We start from the raw sequence: 18,449 nt of genomic DNA on the forward strand, positions 1-18,449 counted from the left end.
TTTAATGCCTTTGAAAGATGGGCTAACTTTCAAATAAATTTACATACATTTTAAATAACAGGTTGAGCATGAAATGACTTTTCAACATGATTTGACTTTCTCCAAGCACTAGAAAAATCCTCAGGCATTAAAATGTAAAGGAAAGCCAACTTTGTAGAAGGAACCCAGCCCTGCTCTGAAATTTATGGTGAAATGACACTATTAATTAATTGATTAAGCAGTTTGTCAAAGATAAATTCCATAGATTTAATAATTTCATTTTTATGGCAAGAACATTAATTTTTATGAGAGATGAGAATATTTATGGCTTATGGTTTTTGTTTTCTGAATCAAACTTGCAGTGGTCACTCTTCAATATATACCATTTAGTGCATGATTATTACATTTAGGGAACTCCTTGGATATTTGCTTGGGAAGCGAAACTTGCACATTGGAAAAGTGCAGTGGCAATATAAGAAAAAGTCAAGACAGTGACAAAAGTTATTGCAAGATGGAACACAATAAATTATGAAATCTCACTGTACAAATAGTAATTGCTAACCCGGTTCAAAGTGTTACACTGCTCAGCTCATGAAATGATGTGACTTTGTCTCTCGATAGCCACTTAAGTTCTATGGGCCCATGATGCAACCCTGTTATAACTGACATTTGTGTTTTCATTGCAGCTGTCGGACAAGTAACCGCAAGAGTTTGATTGTGACCTCTAGTACGTCACCTACACTACCACGGCCGCACTCACCACTCCATGGCCACACAGGTGAGTGCTTAAAGATTAACAAAAGTGGAATACAAGAGTGGTCACAGATGCCCAATTTCTTTCCTCTTCTCGCTGTGTGAGGTTCATCATGTTACAATATATTTTTTCTTCACTTGGCTGGCTGAAGCAGACAGAACTCATGGGCATGCTTTCTATGGGAGAGTGTGTTCAGTTTGTTTTTGACTCTTAGTTAGTTCTTGCCTTGACCTGTCAATATTCCTTTTGGTCTTGTGCATGTCTTGGGTCCACCACCCCTGTTCTGGTGTGTTGAGAGTGTGTTATGACTACGGTCCTCTTGGACCATGTGATGAGGCCTCCATTAACATTTTGTCCTACCTTGCCCAAGAATTAGGGCTTACACAGATGGTTTTCTGCCTCATAGGACTCCTAATAACTTTCCCTCTGTTAGAACAGGAGTCAACAGTAGTGGGAGAACTGTTTGTTTCATGTTGACATTTACTTCAATTCTAGTATGTGGAATCACTGATCTCATGCATTCATTTGGAATATGGACTCTTCTAGGCAGTATAAGGACTGATATACTTGCATCTGACTAAGGAATATATAAAAATTACGAGGCAGAGGACCTCATTGGAGTTAGCCCCATGTTTTAGTCTAAATATGTATTCTTAAATCCCAGGGGAGTCAGACCAGGGGGCTCAGCTTTGTGGAAGGAGTTGCTCTACACTGTTCACTGCTATGCTGTTTACAGTGGAAGTTCCAGACCTAGGGATAATGGAAATAGAGCAGGCTTGGACCCATAGGAAGCCATTGCTGCCTGGATTTGATAATCTACAAGCCCTGTCTTGGGCAATAAAAAGGTACCAAAGTAGTGAAACAGTATAGCATTAAGCCAAATAAGACAGGTCTGTTCCACTTGAGTTTGTCTCCTTGCTTATAGTTCAGTGTGTCTTTGGAGAATGACTCTGAGGATGAATGGGGAATAGTTGTTTGAGCACCCTAAGAATCAAGTGATTCTGAAACTGATCTGTGTCCTAGAGATAAGGGTCTCACTTTATCAGACTCACTGAGATCCAGCTATTCAGTGTGCTCATGACCCTTTTCCAAGAATCAGTAGAATTCTCAAACACTATACTGACCCTAATATGAGAAGACACCACCAAGAGCACGGGGAGACCCAGGGAACTAGACCTGCTTGGCTTTTAAAGCGGACCTCTTGTTGTGCATAGGGACTTTTCCCTCAAAATGGACTGGGGTAGGTGTTAGCTCAGGTAGTGCATTCTAACCATGAACTTTGTAAAAACTCAGCATATATCTGACTTGGACTTTTTCATCATGTAGAAATTAATTTAGCACTTCCAAACCTTGAACATAGTATCACAACTGTAATGTGAATGCCAGGCAGTAATTACTACTTGCAGCTTCTCTCTGATATGATTATCTCTTCATTTAGATTGCTGACAGTTTAGGACTAAATCTTCCCTACTCAGAGACTTTGATCGAGAACATCATCTGGCCTTTTCAGCCTGCCTGGGTCTGCGGACTCTAGCTTTATGTTAATACATATAACATGCTTGCTGCTGCTGCTGCTAAGTCACTTCAGTCATGTCCGACTCTGTGCGACCCCATAGACAGCAGCCCACCAGGCTCCCCAGTACTCCATAAATGTTAGCTATCATCATCTCTCTTAAATACCGCAGAAAATCTAGGTAGGCCTCAGATCCAGGGAGGAAGAACTCATGTTAAAGCCTAGTTCATGACTGTGGACTCTTTACTTAACCAAATGTTGAGAAAGATCAAACTTCATATCGGATTAATTCTAAAATCTTATACATCCTGATATTTGGATCCACAGAATATTCTAAGACTATTTTCACTTTAAAGTCTGGAATGTGTTAAATAATATGGGGTCTGTTGAGTTGAAAGTAGGTTCATTTCATACAGTTTAGTTCAATATTAAATATTTACTAGGTGACAGAGGATGAGATGGTTGGATGGCATCACTGACATGGGTTTGACCAAACTCAGGGACATAGTGAAGCTGGCTTGCTACAGTTCATGGAGTCACAAACAGTTGGACATGACTTAGCAACTGAAGAACAACATATATAACTAGATTATAACTATACGTAAGGTCAATTAAGTAGGCACTTAGCCATTCTAGAAGTGGAACCTTTCTAGTTCATTGTGTTTTTTTTTTCTTTTAATTAATAAACGTTTTTAAGAGCAGTTTTAGATTCATGGTGAAACTGAGCAGATGGTACAGAGTTCCCATATACCCTGTCCCCACACATGTAACCACCTTCCGCACCGTCAATATCCAGCACCAGATTAGTACATTTGTTACAGCTGTTGAACCTGCATTGTTGCGTCATTATTACCCAAAACCTCTAGTTTACATTAGGGTTCACTCTTCTGGTGTGTTATATGAGTTTTGACAAACGTATAGTGACATGCATCCATCATTGTTGTATCATGCAGAGGAGTTTTATTGCCCTAAAATCCTCTGTGTCCCATCTGTTCATCACTCTGTACCCCAACTCCTGACATCCACTAATCTTGTCACTGTCTCCATAGTTTTGCCTTTTCCAAAATGTCATGTAATTGGAATCATACAGTATGTAGCCTCTTCAGATTGATTCATTTCTCTTAGTACTATGCATTTAGCTTTCTTCCATATCTTATCATGGTTTGACAGCTCATTTCTTTTTAGTGCTGAATAGTATTCCATTGTCTGGACATACCACTCTCACTCACAGGTTTTCATGTGTACATAAATTTTCAGTTCATTTGGTTAAATACCAAGGAGGGTGATTGCTAGACTGTATGGTTAAGGGTAGTTTTATAAAGTGGCTGAACCATTTTGACATTCCCACCAGCAATAAATGAGAAATACCTTGTTGTTTCAATTTGCGTATCCCTAGTGATACATGGTATTGAAGATTTTGTCATATGCTCACTTGCCATCTGTGTATCTTCATTGATGATGTGTCTGTTCACATCTTTTCCCTACTTTTTAATTAGGTTGTTTATTTTCTTATTGTTGAGTTTTAAGTGTTTTTTTTTGTATGTTTTGGATAACAGTCCTTTATCAGATGTCTCTTGCAAGTATTAATATTTGTGGTTTGCTTTCTCCTCTTGCAGAGTAGAAGTTTTTCATTTTACTCTAGACCAGCTTATCAATTATTTCTTTCATGGATTGTATATCTGGTATTTCATCTAAAATGTCATTGTCCTGTCTCAGGTCATCAAGGTTTTGTCCTATGTTATATTCTAGGAGTATGGTCTTGTGTTTTATGATTAGGTCTGTGATCCATTTTGAATTAATTTTTATGAAGATTTGCATCTGTTCTTTTTTTTCAGGTGGCTGTCCAGTCATTATAGCACTGTTTGTTAGGAAGAATGTCTTTTTTCCATTGTATTACTTTTGCTCCTTTGTCAAGCATTAGTTAATTACATTTTTCTGGGTCTGTTTCTGGCTCTGTTCTATTCAGTTAATCTATTTGTTCTTCCTCTAAAATCACAGTTTTGACCACTGTGGCTTTAGAGTAAGTCTTGAGTTTGGTAATATCAGTCTTCCAACTCTTGTTCTTCTTCAGTATTGAGTTGGATATTCTGGATCTTTTGCCTCTGCATATAAACTTTAGAATCAGTTTCTCCACCCGTAAAATAATTTGCTGAGACTTTGATTGTGTTTGTATTGAATCTACAGATCAAGTTGGGAAGAACTGACATCTTGACAGCGTTGAGTCTTCCTATCCATGAATGTGGAAACTCCCTACATTTAAGTAGTTCTTCTTTGATATCTTTCATCTGAGTTTTTAAATTTTCCTCATGTAGATCTTGTACATTTATAACTTGTTAGATTTATACCTAATTATTTCATTTTGGGGGTGCTAATGTGATTGGTAATATTTTTAATTTCAAATTCTACTTGTTCATTGATGGTATAAAGTGTTGACTTTTGTACATTAACCTTGTATCCTGCAACTTTGATACAATCACTTACTTGTTTCAGAAGGGTTTTTGTTGATTTTTTTCCCCCAGATTTTCTACAAAGGCCATTATGTCATCTGCAAACAAAGACAGTTTATATACTTTCTTCCTTCCCAATCTGTATACTTTTTAATTCCTTTTTTTTAGCTTATTGTATTAGCTGGAATTTCCAGTATGATGTTGAAAAGCAGTGGTAGAAGATATAGTCACGCCATTTTTCTGATTTTGGCAGAAAAGCTTGAAGTTTCTTATCATTAAGTATCAATGTTAGCTGCATTTTTTCCATTCCTAATTAATTCAAAGATTTTTTTATAGATGGATTTTAGACTTTGTCAAATGCTTTTTCTGATCTGTTGATGTGATCATTTGATTTTTCTCCTTTAGCTATTGGTGTAATGGTTTACATTAATTGATTTTCAAATATTGAACTAGCCTTGCATACCTAGGATTAAAACCCTCTTAGTTATGGTGTATAATTCTTTTTATGCATTGTTGAACTGGATTTGTTAATATTTTGCAGAGGATTTTATTTCCATGTTCATGAGAGATACTGGTCTTTAGTGTCTTTTCTTATAATGTCTTTGCCTGGTTTTGGTGTTTGGGTAATGATGGCCTCATAGAATCAGTTAGAAAGTATTCCTTCCACTTCTGTCTTCTTGAAAAGATTGTGGAGAATTGGTATAATTTCTTTTCGAATGTTTGATGGAATTCACAAGTGAACCTATCTGGGACCTGCTGCTTTCGGTTTTAGAAGATTACTAATTATTGATTAAATTTTTAATACATATAAGCCTATCCAGATTGTCTGTTTCTTCTTATGTGAGATTTGGCAAGTTTTGGGTGTATTTAAACCTGGGTATCAAATTTGTGGGCATAGAGTTGTGCATAATATTCCTTTATTATGCTCTTAATGGCCATGGGGTCACAAAGAGTGGGACACGACTGAGCGACTTCGCATACAATGGCCATGGAATCTGTAGTAATACAGTATCTGTTCTGATGTTAGTGACTTGTGTCTTCTCTGTTTTCTCCCTTAGTTAGCCTGGCTAGAGGCATGTCCATTTTGTGGATCTTATCAAAGAACCAGTTTTTGGTTTTGTTGATGTTCTCTATTGATTTCCTATTTCCAATTTCATTGATTTCTGCTCCAGTATTTTTTTCTTTTCATCTGCTTATGTTAAATTTAATTTGCTCTTTTTCTAGCTTCTTAAGGTGGAGGCTTAGGTGATTAATCTTAAATCTTCCTTAATTAATTAATCAAGATTCAATTTTTATTTTTTGGCTACAGCACGCAGCATGGGCATGTAGGATTTTAGTTCTCTGACCAGGGATTGAATGCACGCTCCCTGCATTGGAAGCACAGAATCTTAATCACTGGACTTCCAGAGAAGTCCCAAAATTCAATTTTTAAAGGTTATACTCCATTTACAGTTACTACGAAATATTGTCTGTATTCCCCCATGTTGTACAATACATCCTTGTAGCATATCTTTCTTTTTATTCGGCCACATCATGCATCATAAGGGGTCTTAATTCCCCTACCAGAGATCAAACCCATGTTCCCTGGAGTGGAAGCCCAGAGTCTTAACCACAGATTGCCAGGGAAATCCCTCTTGTAGCCTGTCTTATTTCCAGTAGTGTGTACCTCATGCTCTCTCACCCCATTGCCCTAACTTGATAAGTTGTATTTTCATTTTTATTTACTTAAAAATACTTTAAATTTTCTGTTGAGATTTCTTCTTTGACCTATGTGTTATTTTGAACTGTATTGTTTAATCTTCAAATATTTGGGGGTTTTCCCAATTGTCTTTCTGTTTATTGATTATTAGTTTAATTCTACTGTGATCTGAAAGCAGATGGGTGAATTCTTTTCAATTAAATTTGTTGTTGTTGTTGTTCAGTCAAAAAGTCATGTCTCACTCTCGCACCCCATGGACTGCTGCACACCAGGCCTCCCTGTCCCTCACCATCTCCTGAAATTTGCCCAAGTTCATGTCCATTGAGTCTGTGATGCTGTCCAACCATCTAATACTCTGTTGTCTTCTTCTCCTTTTGCCTTCAATCTTTTCCAGCATCAGGGTCTTTTCCAATGAGTCTGCTCTTCCCATCAGGTGGCCAAAATATTGTAGCTTCAGCTTTACATCAGTCCTTCCAATGAATATTCAGGGTTGATTTCATTTAGGATTGACTGGTTTGATCTCCTTGTTGTCAAGGAGCGCTGAAGAGTCTTCTCCAGCACCATAATTAAAAAACATCAGTTCTCAGTGCGTACCTTCTTTATGGTCCAGTTCTCACATCCGTCCATGACTACCGGAAAAACCATAGCTTTGACTAGACAGACCTTTGTTGGCAAGGTGTTGTCTCTGCTTTTCAATACACTGTCTAGGTTTGTCATAGCTTTCCTTCCAAGAAACAAGCGTCTTCTAATTTCATGGCTACAGTCACCATCCTCAGTGATGTTGGATCCCAAGAAGAGAAAACTGCTTCCACTTTTTCCCCTTCTATTTGCCATGAATGATGGGACTAGATGCCATGATCTTAGTTTTTTAATGTTGAGTTTTAAGCCAGCTTTATCATTCTCCTCTTTCACCCTCATCAAGAAGCTCTTATAGTTCCTCTTTGCCTTCTGCCATTTCAGGGTATCATCTGCATATCTGAGGTTGCTGATATTTCTCCCAGCAATCTTGATTCCAGCTTGTAAGTCATCCAGCCTGGCATTTTGCATGATGTACTCTGCATATAAGTTAAATAAACAAGGTAACAGTATACAGCCTTGTCGTACTCCTTTCTCAATTTTGAATCGGTCACTTGTTTCATGTAAGGTTCTAACTGTTGCTTCTTGACTCACATACAGGTTTCTCAGGAGATAGGTAAGATGGTCTGCTATTCCTATCTCTTTAAGAATTGTCTACAGTTTGTTGTGAAACATACAGTCAAAGGCTTTAGCATAGTCAATGCAGCAGAAATAAATGTTTTTCTGGAATTCCCTTGCTTTCTCTATGATCCAACAAATGTTGGCAATTTGATCTCTGGTTCCTCTGCCTTTTCTAAACCCAACTTGTACATCTGGAAGTTCTCGATTCAAATACTGTTGAAGCCTAATTTGAAGGATTTTGAGTATTACCTTGCTAGCCTGTGAAATGAGTACAGTTGTCTTGTAGTTTGAACATTCTTTAGCACTGCTTTTCTTTGGGATTGGGTTTCCCTAAAATGTCTGGAATGTACTTACTTCCACATTCTTTTGATTAGTGTTAGCAGATCTCTTACTCTATCCATTTGCTTTTAATTTACATGTGCCTTTATATTTTAAAAGGCTTCCTTGTAAAACTACACTTAGTTGGGTCTTGTTTTTATTTTTTTAAATCTATGTACCAGTCCCAATCTTTTTAATTTAGACTATAACCCTATATGCAGGTCAGGAAGCAACAGTTAGAACCGGACATGGAATAACAGACTGGTTCCAAATAGGAAAAAGAGTATGTCAAGGCTGTATACTGTCACCCTGCTTATTTAACTTATATGCAGAGGACATCATGAGAAACGCTGCGCTGGAGGAAGCATAAGCTGGAATCAATAACCTCAGATATGCAGATGACACCACCCTTATGGCAGAAAGTGAAGAGGAACTAAAAGCCTCTTGATGAAAGTGAAAGAGGAGAGTGAAAAAGTTGGCTTAAAGCTCAACATTCAGAAAATGAAGATCATAACATCCAGTCCCATCACTTCATGGGAAATAGATGGGGAAACAGCGGAAACAATGTCAGACTTTATTTTTTTGGGCTCCAAAATCACTGCAGATGGTGAGTGCAGCCATGAAATTAAAAGATGCTTACTCCTTGGAAGGAAAGTTATGACCAATCTAGATATGGCTCAGAGGTTAAAGCGTCTGCCTGCAATGCGGGAGACCTGGGTTCAATCCCTGGGTCAGGAAGATCGCCTGGAGAAGGAAATGGCAACCCACTCCAGTATTCTTGCCTGGAGAATCCCATGCACAGAGGAGCCTGGTGGGCTACAGTCCACGGGGTTGCAAAGAGTCGGACATGACTGAGCGACTTCACTCACTCACTAGATAGCATATTGAAAAGCAGAGACATTACTTTACCCACACAGGTCCATCTAGTCAAGGCTATGGTTTTTCCAGTGGTCATGTATGGATGTGAGAGTTGGACTGTGAAGAAAGCTGAGCACTGCAGAATTGATGCTTTTGAACTATGGTGTTGGAAGACTCTTGAGAGTCCCTTGGACAGCAAGGAGATCTAACCAGTCCATCCTAAAGGAGATCAGTCCTGGGTGTTCCTTGGAAGGACTGATGCTAAAGCTGAAGCTCCAATACTTTGGCCACCTGATGGGAAGAGTTGACTCATCGGAAAAGACCCTGATGCTGGGAGGGATTGGGGGCAGGAGGAGAAGAGGACAACAGAGGATGAGATGGCTGGATGGCATCACCAACTCGATGGACATGAGTTTGAGTGAACTCCGAGAGTTGGTGATGGACAGGGAGGCCTGGCGTGTTGCAGAGTCAGACACGACTGAGCGACTGAACTGAACTGAACTGATAAACGTTTAAGGTGATTATTGATGTAGTTGGGCCTCCCAGGTGGTGCTAGTGGTGAAGAACCTGCCTGCCAACGCAGAAGATGTAAGAGATGCGGGTTTGATCCCTGGGTTGGGAAAATCTCCTGGAGGAGGGCATGGCAACCCACTCCAGTATTCCTGCCTGGAGAATCCCATGGACAGAGTAGCCTGGTGGACTACAGTCCACATGGTTGCAAAGAGTCAGAAACAACTGAGTGACTTAGCATGCTTGCATTGATACAGTTGTTGTTCAGTTGCTCAGTCGTGTCCAATTCTTTGTGACCCCATGAACTGCAGCAATGCCAGGTTTCCCTGTGCTTCTCCTGGAGCTTCCTCAGACTCACGTCTATTGAGTCTGTGATGCCGTCCAACCATCTCATCTTCTGTCACCTCCTTCTCTTCCTGCCTTCATCTTTCCCAGCATCAGGGTCTTTTCTAATGAGTTGGCTCTTTGCATTGGAGCTTCAGCTTCAGCATCAGTCCTTCCATTGAATATTCAGGATTGACTTCCTTTAGGATTGACTGGTTTGATCTCCTTGCAGTCCAAGGGACTCTCAAAACTCTCCAACACCACAGTTCAAAAGCAGCAGTTCTTTGGTGCTCAGCCTTCTTTATGGTCCAGCTCTTTGATATAGTTAGATTTGTGTGTGTTAAGTCGTTCAGCTGTGTCCGACTCGCTGCGAACCCATGGACTGTCCATGGACTTCTCCAGGCAAGAATACAGGAGTGGGCTGCCATTTCCTTCTCCAGTTAGACCTGTATCTACCATTTTTGCTACTGTTTTCCATTTGTTGCCTGTGGTCTTTGTTCCTGTTTTTGTCTTCTACTCTCTTCTGGTTTTAATGGAGCGCTGTATATGATTTATGCTTCTCTCCTTTGTTAGCATATCAGCTGTATTGTCCTTTATTTTTTCTGTGTGTCTGTGTATGTTTTAGATTTTTCAGAATACATTCACAGCTGATCCAAATCCACTTTCAAAAAACATTATACTGATTCAGAGGTAGTATAAATTCCTTATAATAACAAAATAATCCTAATTCCTCCCCTCAGCCTTTGTTTCATTGCACTCATTCATTTCACATATCCATAAGCATAAAAACATGGATAGAATGTTTTTATGAATACATAGTTAAATGTGTTTTTGCTATTATTATTTTGAACAAACTGTTATCTGTTAAATAAAAAATATAAGATATCAAGGTTTTAATTTTACCTTTACTAATTTCACCCCTAATGCTGTTCTTTTATGTAGGTCCAAGTTTCTGACCTATATCATTTTACTTCTCTTAGAACTTTTTTATTTGTTTTTTTTACCACATGGCACCACTTGCAAGATATTAGTTCCTTGACCAGGGATTGAACCTGGCCTGGGGCAATGAAAGCTCCAAGTCCCAACCAACCACTGGACTACCAGGGAATTCTCTTAGAACTTTCAACATTCCTTGTAAGGCAGGTCTGTTGGCAGCAAATTCCTTCAATGTTTGACTGTCTAAGAAAATCTTAGTTTCTCTTTCACTTATGAAGAATAATATTGTAGAGTACAGAATATTAGGTTGGTGGGATTTTTTTCCCTCTCAGCTCCCTTGTTTGCGTGATGTCTGAGAAGTAGAATATAATTCTTTTCTTCTCTGTAGATAAGATCTTTTTACCATCTGGTTTCTTTCAAGATTTTTTTCATTGTCTTTGATTTTTTTTCTAAGTTTGAATATAGTATGCTGGGTATAGTTTTTTTGGCATTTAATCCTGCCTTGTGTTCTCTGAGTTTCCTGGATCTGTGGTTTGGTGTCTGACATTGATTTGGGTAAATTCTCAGTCATTATTGTTTCAAATATTTCTTCCGTTTCTTCCTGTGTCATTTCCATTACACACGTCTTATACCTTTTGTAGTTGTCCCACAGTTCTTGGATATTCTGTTCTATTAATTTCAGTCTTTTTTTTTTCTCTCTCTCTTTTTAGTTTTGGAAATTTCTAGTATCATTCCTCAAGGTCAGAGATTATTTTCTCAACTGTGTCCATTCCACTAATGAGCCTTTCAAAGACATTCTTATTAATTTTCTTATTGATGGACATTATAGCAGTCTGGGCCTAATTAGGAGACAGAAACCACACAGTGATTTAAACAGATGAAATTTATTAGAATTATAAACTATAACAATAAAAGAAGAGCAGAACTGGCCCGTAGCCACTGAGCATTCAGCATGGCAATCAGCACGGCAGCTCTCCAGAACACTTTACAGCAGCCAGCATCCGGGCCTGCACAGAGGGTAGGTGGCATGGAGTATATTATATCCCTCAGGAACAACATGGGAGACAAACGCTAGGGTATAAAGAGTGAACCAGGCAAGCAGAGGCCATCAGGGCACTAGTGTGGGCATGCCTGGAGCATACATTGTCGTTTCAGGGAGGACTGTGGAAAGGTGATCACTAGGTCAGGTTCAGGATGCAAGGCTGACAGCATGTGACTAGGTCAGCGCACCCCTGCCTGTCCTCACTGCCACACTACTGACGGAAGGTATAGTCGCTGGGACTGCACCCTGAGCTGCTTCCTAGTACAGTGTCCCTCCAGCGCCCTCTACTGGGAAAGTTTAATGTGTTCGCTCTCAATGAAATGCCTAAACAAGCAGAAGATATTAAGAAGAGATGGCAAGAATGAACTATACAAAAAAGATCTTCATGACCCAGATAATCACAATGGTGTGATCACTGACCTAGAGCCAGACATCCTGGAGTGCAAAGTAGAGTGGGCCTTAGGAAGCATCGCTACGAACAAAGCTAGTGGAGGTGATGGAATTCCAGTTGATCTATTTCAAATCCTAAAAGATGATGCTGTGAAAGTGCTACACTCAATATGCCAGCAAATTTGGAAAACACAGCAGTGGCCACAGAACTGGAAATGGTCAGTTTTCATTCCAATTCCAAAGAAAGGCAATGCCAAAGGATGTTCGAAATACCACACAATTGCACTCATCTCACCTGCTAGCAAAGTAATGCTCAAAATTCTCCAAGCCAGGCTTCAACAGTATGTGAACCGAGAACTTCCAGATGTTCAGGCTGGATTTAGAAAAGTCAGAGAAACGAAAGATCAAGTTGCCAACATCCACTGGCTCACAGAAAAAACAAGAGAGTTCCAGAAAAACATCTGCTTCATTGACTACACCAAAGCCTTTGACTGTGTGGATCACAACAAACTGTGGAAAATTCTTAAAGAGATAATTTAAGATTTAAATTAAATTTAATTTTTACTTACCTCCTGAGAAATCTGTATGCAGGTCAAGAAGCAACAGTTAGAACCGGACATGGAACAATGGATCTGGTTCTGAATCGGGAAAGGAGTACATCAAGGCTATATTTTGTCATCCTGCTTATTTAAATTATATGCAGAGTACATCATGCAAAATGATGGGCTAGATGAAGCACAAGCTAGAATCAAGATTGCTGGGAGAAATATCAATAACCTTAGATATGCAGATGACACCACCCTTATGGCAGAAAGCGAAAAGGAACTGAGGAGCCTCTTGATGAAAGTGAAAGAGGAGAGTGAAAAAGCTGGCTTAAAATGCAACTTTCAAAAAACTAAGATCATGGTTTCATGAAAGTGAAAGAGGAGAGTAAAAAAGCTGGCTTAAAATGCAACTTTCAAAAAACTAAGATCATGGCTTCAAAAAACTAAGATGGGCTTCCGGTCCCATCACTTTATGCAAAGAGATGGAGAAACAATGGAATCACTGAAAGACTTTATTTTCTTGGGCTTCAAAATCACTGCAGATGGTGACTGCAGCCATGAAATTAAAAGACGCTTGCTCCTTGGAAGAAAAGCTATGATAAACCTAGACAGCATATTAAAAAACAGAGACATTACTTTGCCAACAAAGGTCCGTCTAGTCAAGGCTATGGTTTTTCCAGTGGTCATGTATGGATGTGAGAGTTGGACCATAAAAAAGAGTGAGCACCGAAAAATTGATGCTTTTGAAGTGTGGTGTTGGAGTGAGAGTCCCTTGGACTGGAAGGAGATCCAACCAGTCCATCCTAAAGGAGATCAGTCCGGGGTATTCATTGGAAGGGCTGATGCTGAAGCTGAAACTCCAATACTTTGGCTACCTGATGAGAACTGACTCGTTTGAAAAGACCCTGATGCTGGGAAAGATTGAAGGCGGGAGGAGAAGGGGACAACAGAGGATGAGATGGTTGGATGGCATTACCGACTCAATGGACATGAGTTTGAATAAGCTCCGGGAGTTGCTGATGGACAGCGAGGCCTGGCGTGCTATGGTCCATGGGGTCGCAAAGAGTCGGACAGAACTGAGCAGCTGAACTGAACTGAAAGGAATTATCTTCTCTGTGACAGAGAAGGTATTAAAGGATGAATTTTAGAAATATCTGATTGATAACTAGCACAAATATTTAGATTGTTTTCAGTTCTTCACTGTTTTATTCAGTGTTGCAACAAACATCCTTCTTCATATTCTTTTTGTATATATGCATCAGTCAGTCCGTTCAGTCACTCTGTCATGTTTGACTCTGCAACCCCGTGGACTGCAGCATGCCAGTATATATATGCATAAAGACTGTCTGAGAAAAAAAAGACTGTCTAAAAATGTGTAGGATGAACTTGCTGAATCGTATTTTCAGAGTAAGATTAACAGGTCAGTGGGTGTATTTATATGATGTTTGTTCCATGTCATCTGATTCTAAACTGGTGTAGTGGGACTAAAAGTGTGTCTTCCTTAAGCCTTCAGCCCCTGTCATGCAGGGTCAAGAGCAATCTCCAGTAACCCACTCCTCTTTACTCCCTAACACTTCCAGTCTTCCTGTCTCTTATCTGTCTTGAATCCACTATGGGCTAATTTCATTATGCCTGGCTGACAGGAACCCCCAGATATTTGAGCCTTCTATCTCCTACACTCCTAGTTCCTGTAAATCTCTGAACATTTCCTGTTCTGACCTTTTTTTCTCATCCCTCTCTGACCCTGAGGACTTCCAATGTACCGTTTGGACTCAGTCCATCAGTCTAGTTCTAATGAACTCCTGGGGAAGAGGGAAAGGTTAGAATACTGGCTGGCTGCTGCCCTCTTTCCCCTCCCCTGACCTCTGATCAGTGGGCCTGAAAGGGAGAGTAGATGTTCTTGTCTTTTCAGTATTGTCCCTCTCTTCTTCCTAGTGCTCCAAAACTTTGAATCTCATACCATTAAATACTATCACTTATCATTAAATACCATCATTGCAGCTGTAAATATCTTAGTTCTTGACTCACTTTTACTCTTCAGTTCTAACTCCTCTGTTATTCTTGATAGTTTGAATACAGATATGTTGAGGTTCTTTTCAGTGCTTAGGACTTGCAGTTCTTTGAACCTATCTTCCAGTGAGTTTCTCCTCCAAACTTCCTTGGTCACATATGCCCTGTACCATATATTTAGACTTTGTTTCCATAATTTTAGTTTCCTTCTTCCCTCTCTCCAAGTACTAACCCAGTCTTTCTCCTATGCCATCAGAAATATCCCCCCAAATCAGTCATTTGATTCCAGGACCTCAGGTCCTTGGAACCCTTAAATATGTTAAGTTTGAGATGCCTTTTAAGCACTGGCATGGGCATGTCAATATATTAATCTTGACTTCAAGAGAGAAGTAGGGCTGGAGAGTGCCTGGCAGAGAATATGAGGAGCCAGCAGGGTACTACCCCATGTTTAAGGCTCAGTGGTACAAAGGGGAGGGTGAAAGCAAGCAGTCATTACTTGAGAAAGCTGCAAGGAAAGCTGTGTCCACAGGGACAGTCAAGTTTCACCTAATTTGTTAAGGGCTATACTAAATGTATGTCCAGGATGTATGGAAATACAAAAGTAAAGATATGCTGGCATTTTAAAAAGACCAGTTAGAGGCCCCGGCCTTTGTCAAGATGTAAGCAAGGGAGTACTAGAAGGGAAAAGTTATGTGGTCAGATCAGCAGGAATTAAAACTAATTGTCTCCAGATTTCCTGTTCAGATGATTAATGAGTGATGACACCCTTAAATGAAATTGAAGAGAATAATAGATTTAGGGGAAGAAGAAAGAAGATCCCAGAAACAAATCCATATATATGTGGCCATTTGATATATGACAGCGGCAACATTGGAACAATTGGACATTCATATGGGGAAATTGAAAGACTTAGCTCTTACTTCACAAAAATCAGTTCCAGGTGAATGGTAAAATTTTTTTTCAGCTTCTGTAAGATATAATTAATGAATAAAATGGTAAGATATTTAAAGTACACATGAAAATTTGATATACATGAATTGTATATTTAAATGTGAAAACCAAAACACTAAACTTTTAGAAGATATACAGTAGAACATATTTATTTTTTAAAAAGGACAGAAAGAGAATTGGTAATGCATACAGCGAGTTTTTTGTAAAGGACATACAAAGATAGTATGATTGGAAAATGGCCAAGGGACTTGAACAGGTAGTTCACAAAAGCAATCTAAATGGCCAATAAATATGTGAAAAGATACTTTAATCTCATTGGTTATTATGGAAATGCAAAATAAAATCACAGTGAAATACCATTCTATTACCATCAAACGTGGCTTAAATTAAAATGACAGAACCAGGTGTAGATAAGTATATGAAACAATGGGAGCTCTTAAGCATTACTGGTGGAACCATACATTGGTAATCTATTTTGCAAAAACAGTTTGGCATTTTCTTAGGTGAGTTTAAAAACAAACTAGAGCACAAAAGGTCGCATATTGTATGATTCCGTTTCTATGAAATGTCCAGAATGGGTGATTCCATAGAAACAGAAAGTAGATTAGTGATTGCCAGCGTCTTGGGAGTGAGGGGAATGAGGAATGACTGTTCACAGGGGCTGTTTCTTTTTTGAGTGATAAAAACGTTCTGGAAGTAGATAGTGGTGATGTTTGCACAACTTTGTGAATGTACTAAAACTGCTACACTGTGCACTTTAAAAGGAATTTTATTACATGTGAATTGCATCTTTTTTTTTTTTTTTGGCCACACCAGGCAACTTGTGGGGTCTTAATTCCTTAACCAAGGATTGAACCTGGGCTGGCAGTGAAAGAACAGAGTCCTAATCACTGGACCACCAGGAAATTCCCTATATCTCAACTTTTTTAATTGAGAAAAACTAAACTCAGGTATTAAGGATGCCTATTTAGTTGGTAAAGCTGTAAAGAAATGATTGCCATAAAAGTCAGGGTGTTTACCTTTAATGGAAAAGGGGAGGGGCTTTGACTGGAAAGGTTTGACTAGAAGAAGGCATTTTGGAAGATGGCGTCGTTAACCTGGATGGTATTTATATAGGTGCTTGCTATATAATTATATTACTTTATTACTAGTTAAACTGTGTAAATGAAGCAACTGGTTCAAGGTCAGCTGATTGCTCTGCCAACTGAAAAAAACGCACAACGTGAGAGTTGTGAGTTAAGTTTTATTTGGGGCAAAATGAGGACCAAAATGAGGACTGTAGCCCAGGAAATAGCATCTCAGATAGCTTGGATAAACTGCTCCAAAGAGATGGGGGGGAAGGTCAGTGTATATGTGATTTTGGTGAAGCAGGGAATAGATGCAATCAAGCACATATTTTTGCAGAAGTTTTCTGCCCGTCTTGTTAAGGTTACTGCTGGTCACGAGGAACAGTCATCACCATGAAGGATTTTAGTGCTTTTCTAGATATGAGGAGATGCATGAACTGGACTCATAAAATTTTCTCTTGAAAATACCTAGCTATATGAAGACCTGTTCTGCCAGATTTTCCCAGAACACAGATTGCCTCATTTCTGATCTCCACCCTGAATTCCTTTCAGGGGAAGTTGATGATCAGCAGTGCAGTGGCTCATACTTTGATCCTTGTAGAGGTAGATGGCAAGTGCCAATTTATAGGTAACAGCTCCCAGTTCTATTTATCTTTTATTATAGCTTGTTTCTCTGGGATGGATGACTGCTTGTCTTTTAACAATTTCTTCCAACTCCTTGGTGAAGTTGAAAAAAACCTGCTTCTTGGGGTGCTGGGTTTTCTATCAGATTTTTTGTCCTTGTTGAGCAATTTCTGGCTGTTTTCAAGGATAAGTTACTTTCAACGATGTAATTTTTTCCCCCTAGAGCCAGAATTGTGGATGTAAGTCAATAAGAAGAATCAATTTAATTATTTTCTTCAAAATGTTCACATCTTGATCTTCCCTCAAAAGAAGACCAATTAAAATTATACTGATTTTATTCTGTCATAGTCTTCATACTAGTGATTTTTGGTCTCTTGATAAAATGAATATTGGAAAGTAGAGAAAAAGGCACAAACATTTTAGACCTTAGCTTCTATATAATAAATAATTTCTATGGTCTTTATCCCAGATTCCTGGCACAGAGCTTCTAAAAACCTTGGAATTTTCTGAGAAAGTCTATGCCAGTGAAGTAACTCAAGGTGTCCCCCTAGATAGCTCCAGGATGAAGTCTTGTCACCAGGAAAACCAACCACATAAATAGAGAGTTGGAACTTTGGTTCAGCCCAACCTCATGAGGAGGGGAAGGAGCTGGAGATTGAGTTCATTGTTTAGCCAGTGATTTAATCAATTGTTCTTACGTAGTGAAACTCTAATGAAAACTGTAGACACCAAATCTCATAGTAGCACTTCCTGGTTGGTGAACACATTTATTGTGCCAGGAAGCAGGACACACCCAGATTCCACGAGGAGGGTGCACAGGAGCTCTGTATTCCTTTCCTGATTTCACCTGTGTGCATCCTGTCTAATAAAACTGTAATGATGAATATGAATATGAATTCTGTGAGTTGTTCTAGTGAATTATTGTAGCTAGAAGGAAGGCAGGCATGGAAACCTCCAGATTTATAGTCAGTAGGTCAGAAGTACAGGTACCTCCCTCCTCCCAAGATAAATGGCTGGTGTAGAAAGTGAGGCAGTCTTATTAAGGACTTTGCCCTTAACCTGTTGGGTCTGTACTAACTCTTTGAGGTTGGTGTCAGAATTGAAGTACACCCAGTTGGTGTCAGAATAGTATCTTTTTTGAAAAATATGTTGGAGCCTGGCCATTTGGGAGGAATACTTGTTATAATCAGTTTATTATTTCATCAGCTTCCAGGTGATAGGAATCCATTGTTATTTACCCCTGAAACAGGGATGCTTTTTGCCAGAGATTACGGTCTCACACCTA

At 39.2% G+C, this 18,449-nt stretch overlaps 1 protein-coding gene across 6 annotated transcripts in view; it reads left to right on the plus strand.

Moving 5' to 3' along the window:
* The window catches only part of MAST2 (microtubule associated serine/threonine kinase 2), a 199,431-nt gene that overhangs the window by 137,101 nt on the left and 43,881 nt on the right, over positions 1 to 18,449 (plus strand). For all 6 annotated transcript variants that reach the window (XM_069589227.1, XM_069589237.1, XM_069589259.1 and 3 more), the window contains one exon: positions 666 to 757. In XM_069589227.1, coding sequence (XP_069445328.1) covers positions 666 to 757 — 92 coding nt within the window. The remainder of the gene's footprint in view (positions 1 to 665; positions 758 to 18,449) is intronic.

The sequence above is a fragment of the Ovis canadensis genome, chromosome 1 (assembly GCF_042477335.2).
Source record: "Ovis canadensis isolate MfBH-ARS-UI-01 breed Bighorn chromosome 1, ARS-UI_OviCan_v2, whole genome shotgun sequence".
Taxonomy (NCBI): domain Eukaryota; kingdom Metazoa; phylum Chordata; class Mammalia; order Artiodactyla; family Bovidae; genus Ovis; species Ovis canadensis.